Source organism: Gekko japonicus, unplaced genomic scaffold, assembly GCF_001447785.1.
Source record: "Gekko japonicus isolate JY-2015 unplaced genomic scaffold, Gekko_japonicus_V1.1 scaffold13, whole genome shotgun sequence".
NCBI lineage: Eukaryota > Metazoa > Chordata > Lepidosauria > Squamata > Gekkonidae > Gekko > Gekko japonicus.
In genome coordinates, this window is record NW_015172553.1 from 138,752 (window position 1) to 161,676 (window position 22,925).

The 22,925-nt window shown below is 51.5% G+C and overlaps 1 protein-coding gene across 1 annotated transcript in view; it reads right to left on the reverse strand.

Moving 5' to 3' along the window:
- The window catches only part of INTS1 (integrator complex subunit 1), a 75,410-nt gene that overhangs the window by 35,596 nt on the left and 16,889 nt on the right, over nt 1–22,925 (reverse strand). Inside the window, 19 exon segments of the mRNA XM_015421145.1 lie at nt 65–211; nt 1,507–1,668; nt 3,386–3,497; nt 3,595–3,762; nt 7,159–7,263; nt 7,384–7,563; nt 9,136–9,285; nt 9,373–9,460; nt 9,462–9,541; nt 12,108–12,237; nt 12,405–12,602; nt 14,089–14,149; nt 15,116–15,207; nt 16,852–16,948; nt 18,116–18,273; nt 18,745–18,822; nt 19,677–19,797; nt 20,218–20,326; nt 22,734–22,910. Coding sequence (XP_015276631.1) covers nt 65–211; nt 1,507–1,668; nt 3,386–3,497; nt 3,595–3,762; nt 7,159–7,263; nt 7,384–7,563; nt 9,136–9,285; nt 9,373–9,460; nt 9,462–9,541; nt 12,108–12,237; nt 12,405–12,602; nt 14,089–14,149; nt 15,116–15,207; nt 16,852–16,948; nt 18,116–18,273; nt 18,745–18,822; nt 19,677–19,797; nt 20,218–20,326; nt 22,734–22,910 — 2,413 coding nt within the window.

The window sequence follows — 22,925 nt, forward strand, 5'->3', positions numbered from 1 at the left end:
CTGGGAAGGGCTGGGTTTCAGAGCACGCCCCCCCCCAATAAAAAACGGCAAACGCCTCCCTTACTCTTGTCCATGATGTTCTGCTCCAGGGTCTGAGGATCGTGGGAGACGGCCTGATCCAGGTACTGCAGGAGTTTACTCATGCTGGAGACGGGGATGCCGAAGGACTGGACAAAGAGGAGGAGCTGCTGGGGCTCCAGGTCCTGGAGGGCTGAAGCAGACCACCCCCCAGAGTGTGGGGTTAAAAATTCCCTGTGCGCAGCGGAGTCCCTGATTTTGCCACCCCCGGGGGATTTGGGGGCATGAACGCCAAGATCACAAGCTCCCAAAAGTTCACTCCATCCCCCTTCCCTGCCAGTTTGGTGTCGAGGTTAGGAGCCGTGGACTCTAATCTGGAGAACAGGGTTTGATTCCCCACTCCTCCTCCATATGCAGCCAGCTGGTTGACCTTGGGTCAGTCACAGTTCTCTCAGAGCTGTTCTCTCAAGAACAGTTCTCGACAGAGCTCTCTCAGCTGCACCTACCTCACAGGGTGTCTGTTGTGGGGAGGGGATTGTAAGCAGCCCTGAGACTCCGAGTGAAGGGCAGGGTACATATCCAACTACTACTACTACAACCACTACTTCTTTTTCTTCTTCTTCATCTACATGCAACTGAACTCCCCCTTGTGTGACCCTCATACCCATCTTCCGCCTTGTCTCCCTTCAATCACTTTCCCCTGTCCAGTTTTAGACTGTAGCCTCTTCGGGGCAGGAACCTATCTGCTAGCTGTTACAAGAAGGGGAGAGAGACAGGAGCAAGCAGGGTCCCTTCCACTGCACCTAGACCAAGACCGTACCGAGGACTCACGCCATGAAAGCCAGCTAAAAACGTATTGTTTTAATCAATGCGCATGTGGGGTTCTTTAATTGCCTCAATTTGCCACGGAAGAGGTTTTTTTGTTGGCTGAAAAGCATGCAATTAATAACTTTTCAATTTGTACCAGGGCATTAAAAACCACCATCATGCCAGTCAACATATGGGATTTGTGTTAATTCCCACGCGGAACAGCCCGCAACTGGAATCTGGAACCTCATTCTAAAATTTATTAATTTACTTTCCCTTTTCCCCGCCTTTCTCCCCAATAAGTAACCAAAATGGCCAACATAGTTCTCCTCTCCTCCATTTTATTCTCACAACAACCCTGTGAGGTAGGTTAGGCTGAGAGGGAGTGACTGGCCCAAGTGTACCCAGCAAGCTTCTGTGGCGAAGCAGAGATTCAAACTGGGACTTGTCTACCTGTCCTACTGCAGACCAACACAGCTTCCATGGCAAAGTGAGATTCGAACCTGGGTCTCTCAGATCCTAATCTGACCCTTTAACCACTACGCCACGCCAGCTCCCGTGGTGTAGAACCCACATCTCTTCCTCCTCCTGCTGAGCTGCGCAGCATGCTGCATTCCCAGAAGTGCACAGGAAAGTACGAGCAGAGAAGCCCCCCGTGACTTTCCTCTGAGGCCTTCTTACCGGCGTCCACCAACCGTGGAACCTCCGAGCGGATCATCCGCAGCTTTAGCCAATCCGGGAGAAGCAGGGCCTCTTCCGAAGTGTCCACCAGGAACGCCGTGGGGATGGGCTTCTTCTCTGGGAACCAGATGTTCAGCAGCGTGTAGAAATCACCGTCCCCAGCTTTATAAGTGAACGATCGAGGGAAGAGAATTATTCGGTTTACCTCTTGCTCAGACATGATAACCGAAAATTCGGCAGGCAGCCCAAGGTAAGGAGAAACACAAAAACTATCCAAGTGGATATGACCGAGCCCAGCCGCTCCAGACGTCTCGGGAGGGCCTGCTTCAGTTGCCCCCACAACCTGAAACTAGATGGGCGGCATCCCAAGAAAGGGCCGCCTTGGTGGTGGCACCAAAACTTTGGAACTCCCCTCCCCAGGGAGATTCGTCCATCTCCCTCTATCGGTGTCTTTTGCCAGCAGGTGAGGACTTTTTTTGTTTTGTCTGGCATACCCCCAATAACGGTTACCGGCCCTCCTTCTAATGCTGCTTATTTGGGGTTCTAATTGAATTATTTTATACTATAACTATATTTCAATAAAACCTTTTAATTTTTTTTTGGTTTGCTGCCTTGTGGGCCCTGATCAGGTGGAAAAGCAGCATAGAAACATTTCAGACAAATAAATAATTTTGCTGTTTTCAGAGCCATGGGTACATTCTCCACGGAGCGTCAAAAATCCCCCCATTGCCCAAAATTCTGCGCCAAGAAATGCGCAATCTTGCCCCCCCTCTCTCTCGTTTATAAAACTCAACGACGTCTGTGCATTTCGTTCCACTCTGCCATTCCCAAGGGGTGGTGTGTAGAAACCTAAAATCTTGGCCAAGGATTTCTAGAAACCGTACCCAGCCATTACTTTTGCTTTCTGAACAGGCCTCCGTTTTGCATCAGTGAGGTCTAGAAACTCTGGGATCTTTTACAAAAAAGGCAGCCGAAATATTCAACAGAGCACCGGTATTTGTTTTCTGCATTCTTGCCAATAAGTGCAGCCCTGTTATTAGAAATTCCCCATGGATTCTTTTGCACGAGCCCTTCCAAGATTCCCTCAAACTGAGCTCGATGAGACAGGCAACTAAGACCCAACCGCGTATCATCTCCAGGGCCCCCAGGTGGGAGACCCCGAATCCATGACCCACAGAAACCCAATTCTAATTAGTTGTTGTAGATTTTCCGGGCTCTATGGCCGTGGTCTTGGCATTGTCGGACCTGACATTTCGCCAGCAGCTGTGACTGGCATCCTCAGAGGTGTAACACAGAAATATGGAGTACTCTCTGTGTCAATGTGAGAAGAAAAATGGTCGGCAGGTAATTTATATCTACTCAGGAAGGTGGGGTAGGGCTGAGTCATTATCCTGTAGGAGTTCCCCAGGCTGTGACATGCTAATGGAGGAGTTTTCCTGAGGAGGTTCTTTTGCATATGGGTTAGCTGTTGAAATTCTAATCTTATCTGTAGTGCTGTTGTAAGACGTAGGGCATTTTGTGTTTTTCAGGACAGGAAACCATGCTCTATTTATTTTTAAACTCAAGAGATTTCTTGTTTAAACTCAACAATTTCCTGTTGAAATGTATGTTTATGAATTTCAATGGCTTCCCTGTGTAATCTGACAAGGGGATTGGATGTGTTGTCCAGCCTTTCAGTGTCTTGGAATAAGATACTGTGTCCTGTTTCAATTAGGCTATGTTCAGCCACTGCTGATTTTTCAGGCTGGCCAAGTCTGCCGTGTCTTTCATGTTCTTTTTTTCTTGTCTTGATGCTACGCTGCGTGGTCCCGATGTAAATCTGTCCACAACTGCAGAGTATGTAATTCTAATTGCTTACATTGCACAGAAAGACAATCACCTCGAGGAGGCCCCAGTGTCAGCAGAATCACCATGGCATGGACTACGAGGATATGCATCGTTGCCGTTTCCCCGCTGATCCAGCGGAGGAAAACCTGATCCTGGGAGTCCGACTGCAAAAAAAAGGCATGGAAGGAGAAGGAAGCGAGTGACTAAAAGGAAGGCAGGTTCCAAGAAAAGCGAGCGAATGGAGAGAAAAGGAGCACCCACCCAGCTGTACAACTCCTCGCCCTCCTTGCTCTGGCGCATGCGCTGCACGTAGCGGGAGAAGACGGAGAGCAGAGCCACCAGGACGGCGTCCGACTCCGAGCAGTAGGAGAGCTTCGAGAAGAGGTGAGACATAATGGTGGAGCGCTCCACGATCAGCCGGGCCACATCCTGCAAGGGAGAGAGCCGGGAGGAGCGGGGTGAACGAGCGAAGTTGGACTGACTATGAAGATTCCGTACTTCTCGTTGGTAGGAAAGTGTCAGGCTCACTATGCATTTCATGATCCACCAGCCATAGAGGAAGGAGGAGGGGGAGATGGCTGTGAAAAACCGAAATGCTTTCGCTTTCCTAAAGGCTCTGATGTGCTTTATTTCTGTAGAGGGGTACGTGATTAGTGTGTGTGGGGGTAGTCTACTGTTATTTCTGGCAGACAAATGCCGTGGGGTGATTGGGTCCTGATCTTTAGAGCCTTTGCTTGAACACCATATATTTACAACCTTCGCGCTTTCAACTTCAGTCCTAACAAAGCTCATGTTCAGTATGGTATCCATCAACGTCTCAATAAACTTAACTTTCTTTGAAGTGAATGGTGCTTGGTGTTGAGTACTGATTTAACCAGGATTCTGACAGAAAGCTGGCAGAAAATGCATTCATTTATTGACTTAAAAAAAAAAAGATTTCTATCCCACTTTTCTGTCCCACCGATGGCAAAAAACAAAGCAAAATATAACAAACCAAGCATTATAAAAATCACACAGCTAATCTGGGATAGTGGTTCACAGCGCTGGGCTAAGGGGACTTGGGTTCAAGCTCCCCTTCCACCAGAAGCTCACAGCATGGCCATTGGCCACTCAAACTTTCTCAGCCTAAATTACCTCACGGAGTTGTCTCGAGGATAAAATGGGGAACGGGAGGACCTCAGTGGGTGACCCTGGGCTAGTCACTCTTTCTCCAGGCCTCGCCTACCTCATGGGGTTGTTGCGAGGATAAAATGGGGGGGGGGTGAGGGAAAAGCCTGTGTTCCTTGGAGGAAGGGTGGTGTAAAAAAGTAACTCTCAGAATAATTTTTTTTAAAAATCCAAAAAAAAAAGGATTTTTAAAAAGTAATAAAAACTTTTTACCAGCAGGGGAAGAAAAAGAAATGGGGAAAAAACCCAGCAACAACAGAATCTATGGAATTTATGGGATAAAACAGCTTCAAGGCATTTAAAAAAAACAAAAAAAAAACACCCAGCATCTCTCCTTATATATAATTGAGTAGTGGGTGCCAAAGTTCCAAAATGCACTCTTTTAGTGTATGGACGCTTGAACTGTCAGTCAGAAGACGCTGGCTGGGTTGACTGGCTGCTTTGTGCAGTCCCGCCCAGTGTTTCAAGGTCTTTTGCATATGGAAGCTGATTGGACTTCACTGCATTCCACACCTCAAACTCACCCCCCTCCCCGCAAGGCAGTTGGAATGTCAGTTGCATATGGAACCTTCAAGGTCTTTTGCATATGGAAGCTGATTGGACTTCACTCCATTCCACACCTCATACTCCCCCCCCAGGCAGTTGGAATGTCTGGTGGTGTGTAGGTCCCAGGATCATGTTTTAAAAGCTGCCTGGGGAGATGGGGACCTCAGACAGGTTACAGTGCCATAGACTCCACCCTCCAACCCAGCTATTTGCTCCTGGGGAACTATTGTTGCCAATCTTGGCCCAGCACCCATCAAACCATTCTCTTCAACCCCCTGCTGTGCAGCACACTTTCCCCTAGGGTTGCCAAACTCCAGGTGGGACCTGGAGATCTCCCACTGCTACAATTGATTTCCAGATGACAGAGATCAGTTTCCCCTGGAGAAAATGGCTGCTTTGGAGGGTAGACCCTATGACATTATACCTGCTGAGTCCTTCCGCCCCCCCACCCCGCCCAATGCTGCCCACTACAGAATCCACCCCCCAAAACTCCAGGTATTTCCCTCCTTAGAGCTGGCAACCCTACATTCCCCTCAATGCCTGTTGGTAGGCAACTAAGCTTGGTCCTGTCACCTACTTTGGCCTTTGGGAGAAAACACATTGGGGCCAGTCCTGATAGGGTTGCCAACTCCAGATGGGAAATTCCTGGAGATTTGAGGGATGGAGCCTGAAGAGGGTGAGGTTTGAGGAGGGGTGGGACCTCAGACAGGTACACTGCCATAGACTCCACCCTCCAAACCAGTCAGTCCCACATAGGGAACCATTGTTGCCAATCTCCAGGTGAGGGCTGGAGAGCACTCAGAATTACAACTGCTCTGCAGAAGGGAGGGCAGAAATCAGCTGAAGTCAAAGGGGCAGATAATGGTAGGTTGATGGTTAGCTGGGAAGGAGATGGGGTTGCCAACTACATGCTGACAAATACCTGGGGATTTGAGGGGTGGAGCCTGGAGAGGGTGGGGTTTGCAGAGGGGTGGGACCTCAGACAGGTAGAATGCCATAGACTACACCCTCCAAACCAGCCACTTTGTCCTGGGTAACAATTGCTGCCAATCTCCAGGTGAGGGCTACAGATCACTCACAATTACAACTGCTCTTCAGGTAGCAGAGATCAGTTCCTCTGGAGAAAACAGTGGACTCTGTCATTATACCCTGCTGAGGTCACCACAGCAAATTGACACTGTTTGCCCAAAGCCAGAGCACTCCCCCAGAGCCTTTTTCTAGATCCCGTTGTATTGCTTTCACAACGGGCTTTACTGCTAGTCCCCTGGGATAAAACAGTTGTCACATGTTTCTGGGAAGCCAAAAGGGAAGGGCACCTGACAGACTGGAAAGTCATTTTATTTCATTTATGCCCCGCTTTTCTCCCCAGTGGGGACCTGAAGCAGCTGGCATCGTTCTCTTCTCCATTTTAATCCTTACAACAACCCTGTGAGGTAGGCTAGGGCTGAGAGGGTGTGCCTGGGCCCAAGGTCCTCCAGGGCACTTCCAAGACAGAGCAGGGGAATCAAACCTAGACCTCCCAGATCCCAGTCCAACACTCTGACCACTACCCCATATTGTCTCTCATTATGGGGGCCACAGCTGAAAAAGCACTGCTGGAACAGACCATGCCAAGCTCAAAAGAAGAGAAAGAAGAAGAGGAGACGGAGGAGGAACAGGAAGAAGAAGAGGACGAAGAGGAGGAGGAGAGTTGGATTAATACCCCGCCCTTCACTTGGAGTCTCAGAGCGGCTTACAATCTCCTTTCCCTTCCCCTCCCCATGACAGACACCCTGTCAGGTAGGTGGGGCTTCTTCCGAGGACTGCTCCTGAGAGAACAGCTCTGAGAGAACTTGTGACTGACCCAAAATCACACCTACGACTGCATGTGGAGGCGTGGGGAATCAAACCCGGTTCTCCCAGATTAGACTCTGTGCTCTTAACCACGACACCAAACTGACCCAAGGTCTGACTGTAAGAGGGATTTTGTGAGGGCACAATGCAAGGGAGGCCAGTGGTATTTGGCAGAAGGGGGACATATTAATAGAAAACCACCAAACAAAACGACCCCACGAGAGACCACGGCCGCTACTATCTCAGTGTGCGGCCCTAGATTCGCTCCCCCCCTCTCACCAGGGCGAGGTCGTTGTGGTGCCCTTGTTCCTCCACCGGGGCATGCTGGGAAAGGTACATCAAGTAAGCGCTGATGGTCTGAGGTTCGGTCTCCATGTGGATGGCCTGGAACGAGATGGCACCGGCTGAATGGCGGGGGAGTGCGAACAACAGACCTCCTGGCCTGCCAGGGGGACAGCCCTGCCCCGAGAAGCCCAGTCCTCCCTGCTGCCCAGGATGGCTCACCTGCTGCAGGGCCACTGCCGTGGTGGCCCGCACGCTGTCAAAAAGCGGCAGCTTGGGCAGGTCCCGGAGCAGCCACTGGTAGCCTTGCAGGAGCTCCGAGTCCCCCGAGTCCTCCTCCATCGGGTGCTCCTTTTCCTCTCTGTCGCGGAGGCCCCCTTCCGAGAGCACCAAGGATAGTCCCTGTTAACAGCAGAAGAAGAGATTGGTCGGTGGGGCTGAGAGAGCTCTTTCGAGGACTGCTCCTGAGAGAACGGCTCGGAGACAGCTTGTGACTGACCCAAGGTCACCCAGCTGGCTGCATGTGCAGGGGGAGGAAGAAGAGATTGGATTTATACCCCGCCCTTCACTACCCACAGGAGCCTCAGAGCGGTTTACAAATGCCTTTCCCGTCCCCTCCCCACAAAAGACACCCTGTGAGGTCGGTGGGGCCGAGAGAGCTCTTTCGAGGCCCACCCTTGAGAGAACGGCTCCAGGAGAGCTTGTGACTGACCCAAGGTCACACCAGCAGCTGCATGTGGAGGAGTGGGGAACCAAACCCACTTCTCCCAGATTAGAGTCCGCGCATTTCACCACTACACCAAACAAAGAGGGGGAGAGAAACATGGCGGCGGAGCCCTTAAGAGGTGAGGCTGAAGCAGCCCCTCTGTTCTCAGTCTGAGCATCTTGAGTGTTTGAACATTCAAGCAGTTCTGGCACTCTCAGCCCCACGCCATCCGGGGCAGAATCTTCCTCTTTTGCTGCTCTTCCCCGGGTGGCTCCTCCTCCAGATAGTCCTGGGCCCTTCTCTGTTCCCAGCTAGGCCCTTCCCTTCACGGGACCCTTTCTTCCTAAAGCTGGGAAGCTCCCCATCCCAGCTAGGCTCCTCCACTGGGTTCTTCCCTTTGATTGACCCTTTCCTCCCCCGGATAGCCCCTTTTCCCTTCCCCATTCCAGCTAGAGCCTTCCACTGGCCCCTTCCACCCTAGACCCGTTCATCCTGCGGCTAGATCCTTATCCGTTCCCCATGGCGCTTCTACTGGAGCTTTCCCCATTCCAGCTAGACTCTTTCACGGGGCCCGTCCCTTCACTGGACCCAATCCTCCTCCGGCTAGACCCTTGACCCTTTGGCTGGGCCCTTCCTTCTGCCAGGGAGACACTTCCACTAGACCCTTCCCTTCCCTAGCTAGACACGTCTAGGGCTTTCCCCATTCCACCTAGACTCTCCACTGGACACTTTCCTCCTCCAGCTGGAATCTTGACCCTTCCACTGGGCCCCTTCTTCCTTCAGCTAGATGTCTGACTCTTCTCCAAGAGCTTCCCCCTTTTCAGTTAGACCCTTCCCTTCTCCAGCTAGACCCCACTACTAGGGCTTTCCCCCCTTCCAGCTAGACCATTCTACTGGGCCCTTTCTTCCTGCAGTGAGATCCTTCTTGCTAGACCCATCCCTTCTCTAGCTAGACCCTCTAGCTTTCCCCATTCCAGTTAGATTCTTCACTGGACCCTTTCCTCCTCCAGCTAGACCCTTGACTCTTCGCCTAGAACTTTCCCCATTCGGGCTAGACCCTTCCCTTCTCCGGCTAGACCCTGCTACTAGGGCTTTCCCCCTTCTGGCTAGACCCTTCCACTGGACCGTATCTTCCTTCAGCTAGACCATTGACTGTTCCCCCATTCCAGCCAGACCCTTCTACTAGAGCTTTCCCCATTCCAGTCAGACCCTTCTATAACTAAAGCTTTCCCCATTCCAGCTAGACCCTTCCCCCCTCCCCACCTCACCTTCATGGCCAGAACTCGCGAAGCCACCTGCGAGGAACTCAGTCGCCTCAGGAAATAGTCGAGCACTTCGCAGGTCGTCTGCTCGTCCGCCTTGGGCCCCAGCAGCAGGTCCTGGAGGCGCCCAAGCAGCTGCCTCTGCTTCTGTTGCCTCTGCGGGAAAAGGACTGGTTGTTTCCGGCCGCCCCGCCGGCAACCAGAGGGCCGACGGGACAGAGTGCCGAGGTGGGGCCGCCTCACCTGCCGCTTCTTGGCCCGCTGCTCTTTGCTTTCGCCCTCTTCCTCCTCCTCGCCGGAGGCCGACTCGTCGGCCGCGTCGTGAAAAAAAACACTGCACCGGCAGGACATCCAAAGATCCCTCGCTGGACTGGACCAGGTCCGCCAGCCAGGGCATGGATTGGGAAGAAGCCTGAGGAAGACATGAAAGAGGGATGGAAGGAGAACCAGGAAGTGAAGGCTCCTGGAGACAGAGACACCACACGACACTCCACCAAGTTTTCTCACCGGTGCCGATGCCAGCTTCTGGGGTCTCTCTCAACAGCCAGAACAGGCAGGCCTGAGGAAAATAAGGCCCACCCTGACATTTCCCCTCCCTCCTCTCCCAGATTTCTCAAACTCCATTGGCAGCCGGGATCCCTTTTAAGAAAGCTGATGGTGGGACGCCAAACATCACGGCTGGAATGCCCGTTTCTTTTGCTTCGCTGTCCGTTTCCTATTGGAAACACAGGCTTCTTGGGTTTTCAGAGGCCCTGCCGAAAAACCTGCAAAGCCTGTTTTGCCAAAGACAATGGGGGGGGGATGAGCATGCGTGCTGCAGGTTGAAAGAAGAAGCCCAGTGGATTAGGATAAAAGGGTTGTTCTAATCCAGCATCCATTTCCAATAACGGTTACCTGGATGCTCTGGGCATCTCTCCAGAAGGAGGGCAACAAATTAAGTAAATTAAATATTAAATAAATAATAACAAAAACAATAATAGTAGTAAAAAGATGATATTGGATTTATACCCTGCCCTTCACTCAGAGTCTCAGTGCGGTTTACAATCTCCTTTCCCTTCCCCTCCTTTCTTCACCCAAAAAGTGATGAACACATGGGATTCACTGCCACAGGAGGTGGCGGCGGCTACAAGCACGGATGGCTTCAAGAGCGAATTAGATAAGCATATGGAGCAGAAGTCCATCAGTGGCTATTAGCCACAAGGCATAGATAGGAACTCTCAGGCTGGGGCAAAGGATGCTCTCTCTTCTTGGTGCTTGGGGGGGAAGGCAACAGTGGGAGGGCTCCTAGTGTCCTGGCCCCACTGCTGGACCTCCTGGTGGCACCTGGTATTTTTGGCCACTGTGTGACCCAGAGTGTTGGACTGGATAGGCCATGGGCCTGATCCAACGTTGACTTCTCTTATGTTCTTAACAGACACCCTGTGAGGTAGGTGGGGCTGAGAGAGCTCTTTCGAGGACTGCTCTTGAGAGAACTGCTCTGAGGGAACTTGTGACTGACCCAAGGCCACCCAGCCGGCTGCATGTGGAGGAGTGGGGGAATCAAACCCGGTTCTCTCAGATTAGAGTCCGCCGCTCTTAACCACTACGCCAAACTGGCTCTCACACAGTGCTTCTATTGTATCGCCTGTGACTCAAGGCATCCGTCCCCTCCCCTCTCTCCTTTTAGGTCAGCTCTAATATCCTTTCCGAAATTCCCAGCCCGCATCCACGCACGCTTGATGTTTCCAGAGGAGCAGCCTCTCTTGCGGCCAACTTAAATAGGAGCCCAGCAGTACCTCTGCACACTTCTCATGCCAACGGATTTGGTTTTATTTATTCATGTTATCCAGGGTCCGCCTTTCTCACCGGGAGTCAAGGCGGATGACGCACAGTGAATCAGTAAAAGCAACAAAATGGGACATTCGGTAACCAATGAACCAAAATTTTACAAATCTGGAACAGCATCTGCCTAATAAGAGCATAAGAGAAGCCATGTTGGATCAGGCCAACAGTCGCAAGCTTCAAGAGGAGATTGGATAAACATATTGAACAGATGACCATCAGTGGCCACTGCTGACAAGGTACAGATGGAACACTCTGTCTGGGGCAGGGATGCTCTGTCTTCTTGGTGCTGGGGGGAGGGGCAACAGTGGGAGGGCTTTTGGAGTTCTGGCCCTGCTGGTGGACCTCCTGGTGGCACCTGGGTTTGGACCACTGTGTGACACAGAATGTTGGATCGGATGGGTCATTGGCCTGATCCAACATGGCTTTTCTTACGTTCATATGTCCAAAACAGTGATGCTCTGTGTTCTTGGTGCTTGGGGAGCAACAGTGGGAGGGCTTCTGGGGTTCTGGCCCCACTGGTGGACCTCCTGATGGCACCTGGGTTTTGGCCACTGTGTGCCACAGAGTGTTGGACAGGATGGGCCATTGGCCTGATCCAACATGGCTTCTCTTATGTTCTTATGTCTGGGGCAGTGATGCTCTGTGTTCTTGGTGCTTGGGGGGGGGCAACAGTGGGAGGGCTTCTGGAGTTCTGGCCCCGCTGGTGGACCTCCTGATGGCACCTGGGTTTTGGCCACTGTGTGACACCGAGTGTTGGACTGGATGAGCCATTGGCCTGATCCAACATGGCTCCTCTTATGTTCTTATGACTGGGGCAGTGATGCTCTGTATTCTTGGTGCTTGGGGGGGTAACCGTGGGAGGGCTTCTGGAGTTCTGGCTCCACTGGTGGACCTCCTGATGGCACCTGGGTTTTGGCCACTGTGTGACACAGAATGTCGGACTGGATGGGCCATTGGCCTGATCCGACATGGCTCCTCTTATGTTCTTATGACTGGGGCCGTGATGCTCTGTATTCTTGGTGCTTGGGGGGGGCAACCGTGGGAGGCCTTCCGGAGTTCTGGGTCCACTGGTGGACTTCCTGGGTTTTGGCCACTGAGTGACACAGAGTGTTGGACCAGATGGGCCATTGGCCGGATCCCTCGGGTGACCCTACCTGTCTCTGGATGATGTTGAGCAGGAAGTCGGGGTTCCGGCTGCGGCAGAGGAGGTGTCCCAGGCGGAGGGACTGATTCAGGCTCTTCACCTGATCCAGGACAGGCTGGGGAGGCCTGCGGGGAGGGCCCCTGCCGGAGACACAGAAAGGGGGGGATTTACACACCCCACCTACCCAAACCACCCCTTTGGTAGAAAGCGGATCAAAGCTCCCCCTCCCCCGCTACGATCTCGTTTCCCTCGGTCTCCCTCCCTCCGCTCTTTGCACATGACCCAAGGAACTGCGACGGCTGCTCACTGTGGGTCCAGGCTGGTGAGCTGCGACAACAAGAGGCTGCTGCTCTCCGTGATGGTCTGCTTGGTCGAGGCGGCGGCCAGGTGGCCCTCGAAGGCCAAGATCTCCTGCTTCTCCCGCTGCGAGATCTGCAGCTCCCGGTTGATCATCTCCGTGCGGGTCTCCTCGTCCGTCAAGGTGCAAGGCGGGTAGGAGTAGTTGCTGCAAAGGAACAGGAGAAAGGGGATGTTCAGGTGCACTCGTTTGGTTGGTTTTAACATCCTCGCATGCCAAAATTAAAAAAAAAAAAGACACTGAGGCAACGCCAGATGAAGAAAACCTGGGAACATTACATGCAAATCTCAAGTCTATTTTCGCGCAACCAGTTAGTTGCGTGCGCTCAGGATTCATTCTATTAAGCTGAGTTTGCAGGGGACCTCTCTCAGTCCTACACCATGCTCTCCCTTTGTGCTGCCATTCCTAACTAAGGTCATGCACTTGGATACATGAACCTGCCTTACGCGGAATTAGAACTCTGGTCCATCAAATTCAGTCTTGTCTACTCAGACTGGCAGCAGCTCTCCAAGGTCTCAGGCAAAGGTGCTTCACCTCCTACATGGTCCTTTTAACTGGAGGTGCCGGGGATTGAACCTGGGACCTTCTGTATGCCAAGCAGAGGCTCTACCACTGAGCCATGGCCCCTCTTTACAGCTCTCCAGGGTCTCAGGCGGAGGTCTTTCCCATCACCGCCTGCCTGGTCCTTTTTAACTGGAGATGGCGGGGATTGAACCTGGGACCTTCTGTATGCCAAGCAGAGGCTCTACCACTGAGCCATGGCCCCTCTTTACAGCTCTCCAGGGTCTCAGGCGGAGGTCTTTCCCATCACCGCCTGCCTGGTCCTTTTTAACTGGAGATGGCGGGGATTGAACCTGGGACCTTCTGTATGCCAAGCAGAGGCTCTACCACTGAGCCATGGCCCCTCTTTACAGCTCTCCAGGGTCTCAGGCGGAGGTCTTTCCCATCACCGCCTGCCTGGTCCTTTTTAACTGGAGATGGCGGGGATTGAACCTGGGACCTTCTGTATGCCAAGCAGAGGCTCTACCACTGAGCCATGGCCCCTCTTTACAGCTCTCCAGGGTCTCAGGCGGAGGTCTTTCCCATCACCGCCTGCCTGGTCCTTTTTAACTGGAGATGGCGGGGATTGAACCTGGGACCTTCTGTATGCCAAGCAGAGGCATTACCAATGATCCACAGCCCCTCTTTACAGCTCTCCAGGGTCTCAGGCGGAGGTCTTTCCCATCACCTACTGCCTGGCCGTTTTCAACTGGAGATGCCGGGAATTGAACCTGGGACCTCCTGCATGCCAAGCAGATGCTCTACCGCTGAGCCATGGCCCTTCGCCTCTGCTGCATGCAGCAGAATTGCCCGGGAAAATGGACTGTTCTGTTTCCGATCATGCAGGGTGAGGAAGATATTTTCCAGTGCTCCCCCCCCCCCCAGCCAGCCGTTTTTAATCTGCTCTTCCTTGCAATCAGAGCACAGCAATTTGAAAGGTTCGGGTCGGGTCTGCTCCGGGCCCGGCTAGCTTCCCATCAGCAAGGAGATTTTCTTTTGCTTTGCAAAGGGAGCCTTTACAAACCAGATTCCCCGCCACCAACTGAAATCCCCGGATCCACCGCACGGTTCCCTCTTGGCCCCCTCGGCTTACTTGGTCATGACCATTTCCATGAGCATCTTCAGCGTGGGGTACTCCTCCCAGGCAGCAAGACCTACGAGACAGAGCGGGGGGACGGGGGGCGTGGGGCGGGGGGAGAGGGAGAAGAGCAGAGGGAAATGTCACAGACCAAACACGCATCTGAGTATCTTGGCAATGCACTCAGCAAAGACACCCTTCCCCAAGGGGTTACGTATTCTTACTGTTGAAGAATACTGGAGTGCAAAGTCTAGGAGGCAACGCTGATGAGGTGATGCTTGGGTGCCCCCTTCAGCCCCGCCCCTTTCTGCTTTAGCCCCGCCCACTGGGAACCACCACAGTCAGTCAACTGGGAACTATAAGTATAATATCGCCCTGGCCTGGACGGCTGAGACGATCCAATCTCGTCAGACCTCGGAAGCTAAGCAGAGTCGGCCCTGGTTAGTACTTGAATGGGAGAACCCCGAGGAAGTCCAGGGTTGCTACGCAGAGGCAGGAAATGGCACAGCACCTCTGTTATCTCTTGCCCTGATGTGGACAGCCCAGTTAGTCCAATCTCGGCAGATTTCAGAAGCTAAGCAGGGTCGGCCTTGGTTGGTACTTGCTTAGGAAGACCACCAAGGAAGTCCAGGGTCGCTACGCAGAGGCAGGCAATGGCAAAATCACTTCTGTCTCTCGCCCTGACCTGGATGGCCCAGGCTAGCCCGATCTCATCAAACCTCGGAAGCTAAGCAGGGTCGGCCCTGGTCAGTACTTGGATGGGAGACAATTACGGAAGTCTGGGTTGCTATGCAGAGGCAAGCAATGGCAAACCACCTCTGCTATCTCTTGCTCTGACCTAAAGTCCCCAGGCTAGCCTGATCTGGTCAGATCTCGGAAGCTAACCAGGGTGGGTCCTGGTTAGTATTTGAAGGGGAGGTAATTAAGGAAGCCCAGGGTCGCTACGCAGAGGCAGGCAAGGGCAAACCACCTCTGCTCGTCTCTTGCCTTGAAAGCCCTACCGGGTCGCCCTAAGTCGGCTGCGACTTCCTTCTGGACTCACCGATGTTCTCAGGATTGAAGGCAGCCACCACCAGCAAAAGAGGCCAGGCCTTCCAGTAGAGGGTGGAGATGGCCAGATTCGGTGGCTGGTACCTTAAAATAATAATCACAAAAAAAGGTTGCAGCAGCAGAAGTCCAGTGGCACCTTAGAGACGGGCGAGATTTTCGGGGGGGTGGGGGGGTGAGCTTCCGAGAGGAACAGACGGTGTTTCACTTTAAAGGTTCGACAACAATGAAGAAACAAACTGGTGCAGAGGGAAACAGACGCTTTAATCATGATACAACCCCTACGCTTTTCACATGCAACTTCTTCAGGGGGAATCTAAGGAAATAAAAAATAGGGACATATTCGATACATAGTTTTAAAGAGCTGATAAAACCCAGGGCAATTTCACAGAGCACGTGCAGAGTGCAATTCATAATTAGTTGCTGATGTTCAGAAAACCAAACCAACATTGACATATACTACACATATGTATGTGTGTGTGTGTGTGTATATAAATAAAATGTAATACGTAATGCATATATATATATATATATATATATATATATATATACAGATAGATATATATATAATATGTAGAAAATCTCCTTCCCCTTCCCACAACAGACATCCTGTGAGGTAGGGTGGGGCTGAGAGAGCTCTTGACAGAAACGGCTCTTTTTCAAGAACAGTTGTGCCAGAACTATGGCTTGCCCAAGGTCATCCAGCAGCTGCGAGTGGAGTCCGCGCACTTAACCACTACACCAACCTGGTATATGTCAACGTTGGTTCGGTCTTAACATCAGCAACTAATTATGAATTGCACTCTGTACGTGCCCTGTGAAACTGCCCTGGGTTTTATCAGTTTTTTAAAACTATGAATCGAATATGTCCAGTTTTTTATTCTCCCCTTAGATCCCCCAACAGAAGAAGCTGCCCGTGAAACGCAGAGGGGTTGTGTCATCGTTAAAGCTCCTGTTTCCCTCTGCACTACTTGGTCTCTTCATCTTCGTTTTGCCTTGGGAGCGGCTCCCTTTTTCTTCACTTTCAAGGTTCCGTTAAAAACAAAAAAGTTTTCTTAATGCCCACATGTACACTCTGTATGCCATAGTGTCATAGATGCAACGAACATGAAACTGAGCAAACTTCAGAGGACGGCGGAAGACCGGAAGGCCTGGCGTGACCTGGTCCGTGGGGCCGCGAAGAGTCGGACTCGACTGTGCGACTGAACAACAACAACAACAGTACTCTGTATGACAAAGCAATTCAGCAGTGGTTGGGGGGGGGGGGGAAATGCTGAAATATAGTTTCCTGATATTCAGCTTGCCTTGACCTGGATAATGCATCCCTTCTGATCTCGGAAGCTAAGCAGAGTCGGCCTTAGTTAGTTCTTGGAAGGGAGAACACCCAGGGAATCCCGGGTTGCTTTGCAGAGGCTGGCAACAGCAGACCACCTCTGAACGTCTCTCACCCTGACCTGGATGGCCCAGGCGAGCCCACTCTCCCCAGATCTCAGAAGCTAAGCAGGGTCAGCCCCGGTTAGGACTCAGATGGGAGACCACCCAGGGAGTCTGGGGTTGCTACGCAGAGGCAGGCGGTGGCGAACTACATTTGTCTGTCTTGAAAACCCCAGGAGGGATTGCGGTAAATTAAGTTAGCTTAACTTGACAGCACATTACACACACACACACACACACACACTATCGAACTTAAAATCTTTTTCTCTCTCCCCACTGAATGTCCGAAAACTGTACCCGGGGGGCAGTTGGATGTTCTCCGGGTGGTGGTAGGTGCAGAGGTTCAGGACCGCGTCGATCAGCTGGATCCTTTCCACTCTCAAGACTTCAAGATCTGAAAGCCACAAAAACCCGTTAAAAAGCAAGGCGGACTCTCTGCGGGCACCGACAGAACTCTGCAGCCAGGAAACTAAAAGCACCTTAAAAGGTAAAGGTAAAGGTTCCCTTGCTCGAAAGCCAGTCGAATCCGACTCTAGGGTTGCGGTGCTCATCTCCATTTCAAAGCCGAAGAGCCAGCACTGTCCGAAGACGTTTCCGTGGTCATGTGGCCGGCATGACTAAACACCAAGGTGCACGGAACGCTGTTACCTTCCCACCGAAATGGTACCTATTTATCTACTTGCAATTTCTTGCTTTCGAACTGCTAGGTTGGCAGGAGCTGGAACTAGAGACGGGAGTTCACTCCGTCATGCGGCACCCGGGTCTCGAACTGCTGAACTACCGACCTTCAGTGTCTTAACCACCTGAGCCACCGCAGCTCCAAAAGCACCTTAAAGACTAACAAAATTTGTGCTACAGTATGAACTTTCATGAGGCACTACTCACTTCTTCAGATATCACTGCTTCACATCTTCAGGTATCTTAAATCAAATCGATTTAAATCACGATTTAAGTCACTAGTCAGTCAGACTAGATTTAAATCATGCTTTTTAAATCATTCTTGCTGGTACAATCTTAATATTTACCACCAGATAATTTTTTTTGAAATTTAGCACTTAAGAGTTGATTCTGTGTACATAGATTTGCAAAGGAACAATGGGATTAAGGTCTTTTTCTCAACTCTGTATGTTTATTTTTTGGTTGTGAAGAAGAGGCATGTGATGATCTCTGCAGACACAAATGCATAGTTTCGAGAACAGTAAAACCGAGCATCTGTGATAATACCTTCTAGACAGAAAAACTGCCCAATAATCTTACAGAAACCTCTGGAAGAGCATGACATTGTGAATGGATTCATTGAACTCATTTACCAAAAAATATAAACATTGCATGAATACACAGCCTCATGCTACATAATACAAAACTACTCCTCATTTCATGATGAATAACCTTTGGATTATAATGCATCTTAAACAGAAAACTATCTTTAGATAGGTTTTTCCTCAAAAAGCATTTTATTTTTAAAAATCCAATTTAAATTTTAAAAATCTGATTGGGGGGGGTTCTTTAAAAAATCATGGATTTTTTAGAAGCACGAACACTTGAGCGAGGAGAGCCCTACCGTCGGCCTGCACGGCAGCTGCCCGTTTCACCAAGTGGTCGGCCAGCTCCATGGCGTCGGCGGGGCCGAGGGGGAGGTCGCGCGACAAGCCGATGACGAGGATCCGCATGAGCGTGTCTTCGAGGATGGGCACTTCGGAGCAGAGGCGGAGAAAGAAGCTGGGGAGGGAAAAGGGGGAGCCGTTGACTGCGGGGGGACCTCTTTTGGTTGGCCAGGCAAGGAAAGCGACATGCGGCTGATCGGCATGACGGCCAGGAAGGATCTTTTCCCTCTAAGGCGGGGCTGCTGCTATCCCGCAGACTATGAGGGAATGCACATGGCATGCATAGCCCAGGAGCGGATAGAGAATTTGGGGTCCTAATTTGGGGCAGGGAAGTTTGGGGTGTAGTCCAACTGCTTTGAGGCTGTGGGTCACCAAAACAGGGAAAAGGCTGGAAGACCATCTATTGAGGGCGCTCGGACAGAGAGCGGCTGTCCCCAGCTCTGCTACCCATGAGGCTTTTAACTCAGGGGCAGAGATCGAACCTGGGATCTTCTTCACATAAGGCCAGCTGGCACTGGGCACCAGGCGACCGCATTTCTCCCTGGGACAGTTGGGTGCAGAGCGTCAAGTCAGGGCTCACACTCACTTGCGGTCGCTCTCGGGGGGCCAGTTGTCCCATTTGTAGTAGGTCTCCGGTTGCTCCGTGAACAGCACTTTGTGGAGGCTATAGTTTAAAAAAATAATAAAAGGAACCACGAAATCATCAGAGCCTGTTGGGATCAGACGTGAAACGTTCGAAGGTTACCATTCTTCACCAAACTGTTGGGCGTCAGGGAGCCCAGCCAATGGGGAGACACTCAGGGAGCCCAGCTGGTGGGGGCCGGACACCCAGGGAGCCCGGCTGGCAGGGGACCCCGTGAATAACCTGCAGAGGTCCCACGGCCGCCTCAGCAGAAAGAAGCAGGCTGGAGTGGGCTGTGCTGAAGGCGATTTCGCAGGGAGTTTTGAAACATAAGAACATAAGAGAATCCAGTGGCCCCTCCAGTCCAACACTCTGTGTCACACAGTGGCCAAAAATACCAGGTGCCATCAGGAGGTCCAGCAGTGGGGCCAGGACACTAGGAGCCCTCCCACAATTGACCCCCCACCCCCAAGCACCAAGAATACAACAGCCCACCAGATGGCCTGAAGGCTGAGGGAGCAGTCCTGTCGAAAGAGAAGCAGGTCTGATCCTGTGAGCCTGGACATTACGAGCAAGTCTCAATGGCCTCTTCAGGGGAAAAGCAGAAAGGATGTGCAATAAACAAATGAAAGCATACAGGGTGCACAGCTGCCATCGACAGAACCATCCCCCCCTGCCAACAGGGGAATCCCGCACAAGCGTTACTAATCATCAGCAACGGAGACCGCCAGAGCAGTAAGATTCTCCTCCCGAGAGCAGGATTCCTTTAAGGCCAGGACAGGCAAATATTGTGCCACCCACGGAGCACTTTTCATGTTCAGCTGGACAAAGGAAAGGGAGCAACACGCCTAAGCCCCCGCTTCCACCCCCCGCCCCCGCTCAGCTCTGTTGCCTACCAGTGCACGTAGTCTTTGGGAGCCAGTTTGGTGATCGAGGGGACGACTGTGTGCAGCCACCACACGGCGTCCCGCTGAATAGCCGCGATCTGGTTCTGGAACGCCCGCAGGACCTCCAAGTCTGGGCAGAGACGACAAGACCAAAGCCGGACAGAATTAAAATTGGGAAATGCTTATTTTTAAAACAATTTTTATTAGGATATATCAATAAGTCAAGTTATACATCACCTTACAAAATATATCCTTTTCTCCTAATTACCCACCCCTTCTGACTTCCCACAGTGCTCCAACCTCCAGCCCAAATCTTGTGTTCCCCTCTTTCCCACTTATTCATTCATCAAATTCTACAGGTAACATATCTTTTAACTAGACTCCTCTTTTCCAGACTGAACCTTCCCAAGTCCCTCAGCCTTTCCTCGTAGGGCTTTTTGGTCTCCAGGCCCCCGATCGTCCTCGTCGCTCTCCTCTGCACCCGTTCCATTCTGTCCACATCCTTTTGGAAGGGAGGCCTCCGGAACTGCGGCCTGACATTTGAGCTTACTCTTTTTCTCTCCCTTGTCCCACGCGATCCCGGCTTCCTTCACCTGGGCGGTGATGCTGAGCATCATGGAGACGGCCAGCAGGTCGGTGATGTGGATGACAAACCGGTCCTGTCGGGAGGAGAGAGAACCAGGGGGTGTCAACGCGCTGGCCGCATCCCACAACCTCTTACACCAAAATCGCAGGAAGCTCGTTTTGCCAGCCAGAAGCCAATCTGGTGCCGGGAGGGCGAGCGGCGTCAAATCCGACAATGAGCCCAAGCCGATTTTGAAACACGGCCGCATGGAAAATCAACGAGGCACGGGCACCAGTATTAAACTTCAGGTCAACACATGTTGAATCCAATAAAATCTACTGGCGAATATACTGAATTTACAATGATACGGCTACTGATCTTATCTAATTTCGTTTCTCAAGGAACAATACCAGAGATATTGTGGTAAATGTTGATGTCAGCACTAAGCTTACGAAAAATGCTTTCTTTTATGCTGTTAAGTTTATATATACTTATCCTGTAAACTATTATTACTTGTTATTGGAATTTTGAAAATTGAATACATTATTCAATTAAAAAAAAGAAAACTTCAGGTCAACACATGATCTGCTCCCTTCAAACCCTCTATATCGCAAATGGTTATTCTTACAAAACGTCAAAAACAAGCTACAAATACATAAGACATTTCTAACGTCCAAAATATATTCAGATCTAAAAGCACGCTGCCAACAATATTTAAAGGCTTTACAGCCAGGTGGCAAGTGGAGGAGAGGGGAATCAAACCCGGTTCTCCCAGATTAGAGTCCGTGCACTTCACCACGACACCAAACTGAAGAAGAGATTGGATTTATACCCCGCCCTTCACTACCCGAAGAAGTCTCAGAGTGGCTTGCAAACTCCTCTCCCTTCCCCTCCCCACAACAGACACCCTGTGAGGTAGATGGGGCTGAGAGAGCTCTGACAGAAATGACTCTTTTTTTTCAAGAACAGCTCTTATCAGAGCTACGGCTTGCCCAAGGTCATCCAGCCAGGTGCAAGTGGAGGAGTGGGGAATCAAACCTGGTTCTCCCAGATTAGAGTCCGCGCACTTAACCACCACACCAAACTGGCTCTCAACAAACAAGAAAAATCAACAAGCATGGCACGGGTCTTAAATGAGGGGAGTGCCGGACAGCTTTCTGCTGCGTCACCCCTCAAAGCAAACAAATAAAGAAGGAAGACGTGCCGATCCGCCAATTCGCGCCCAAGTAGCACCTTAGAGACTAACATCATTTGTAGGGTATGAGTTTTGAAAAGCCAGTGCGCTCTTTGTCAGACAAGAGAGCTCCCACTCTCAAAAGCTTCTCCCCTGAACTCTTGCTGGTTTCTAAGGCGCTGCTGGACTTGAGTTCTTGATACAGAGAGGGATTAAGAAACGGAATTCTTGGTCAGACGTTGCAGTGAGGGCCACAGGAACAGACAGCTTTAAAAGGGGATTAGACAGAATCATGGAAGAAAGGTCTATCAGTGGCTCCTAGCCATGGTGACCGAGGGGAACCTCCACATTCAGAAGCACTAAGCCTCTGAATCCCAGAGCCAGTAGGCAATATGCCGTTTGCTGGTCTTCCAGAGGAACTGGTTGGCCACTGTGTGAGACGGGATGCTGGATTAGATGGGCCCTCACTGGTCTGATCCAGCAGGGCTCTTCTGATATTCTTCCTAGGGGGAGGCCTCGGCCTCTGTGCCCTGTTGTTGGCCCAACAAAGGAACTGCTCAGCCACTGTGTGAGACAGGATGCTGGACTGGATGGACCCTCACTGGTCTGATCCAGCAGGGCTCTTCTAAGGTTCTCATAAGGGGAAGGCCTCGGCCTCTCTGCCCTGTTGTTGGCCCTCCAGAGGAACCGGTTGGCCACTGTGTGAGACAGGATGCTGGGCTTGATGGACCGCTGGTCTGATCCAGCAGGGCTCTTCTGATGTTCTTACTGCAAACCAACACACCTTCCCTCTGAGACTATGTTGACCCATAGGGCAAAAACCATCCTTTCCCCCCACCTTCAGTCTAGGATATAAGGGCTGTGGGATCTCCATTCCCACTTGTATCTGATGAAGAGACCTCTGACTCTCAAAAGCTCATCCCCCCCAAAATCTCGCTAGTCTTGAAGGCGCTACGGGACTCGAATCGAGCTCTTATACTGCAGACCAACACCCAGGGTTCCCTCTAAGCCAAGTTAGTATGAGCTAGCTCACAGTTTTTTAGCCTTCGGCTCACACATTTTTTCTCTTAGCTCCGGAAATATGGCTCCAGAGCAAACTAATTGATGCAGTAGCCAAATTGCTCGCTCACAAAGTTATTGCCAGTAGCTCACAAAGTAGAATTTTTGCTCACAGGACTCCACAGCTTAGAGAGAGCATTCAACACAATTCCCCTCTGAAACTCTCTTCAAGGAGAAAAGGAAGCCCCAAAGGCATTCCATACAGAAGGGAAAGGCCAAAGCGAGGCCTCGGCGGGAGGCAGAAAGAGAGGCAGACGGGCACCCTCACCTTGAACTCCATCTCACCGTACTGGGACTCCTTCCGCTCCTGCATGAGGCCCAGGCAGAAGGCCTGGAAGTTGATCTCGTGCTTCATCTGCTTGATGATCTCCCGCAGCAACGCCCGCGAGGCCCGCAGGTAGTCGTCTTTGTTGGTCAGCAGGTCCTGGAACACCATCGCCAGGAACTGGCGAAAAGAGAC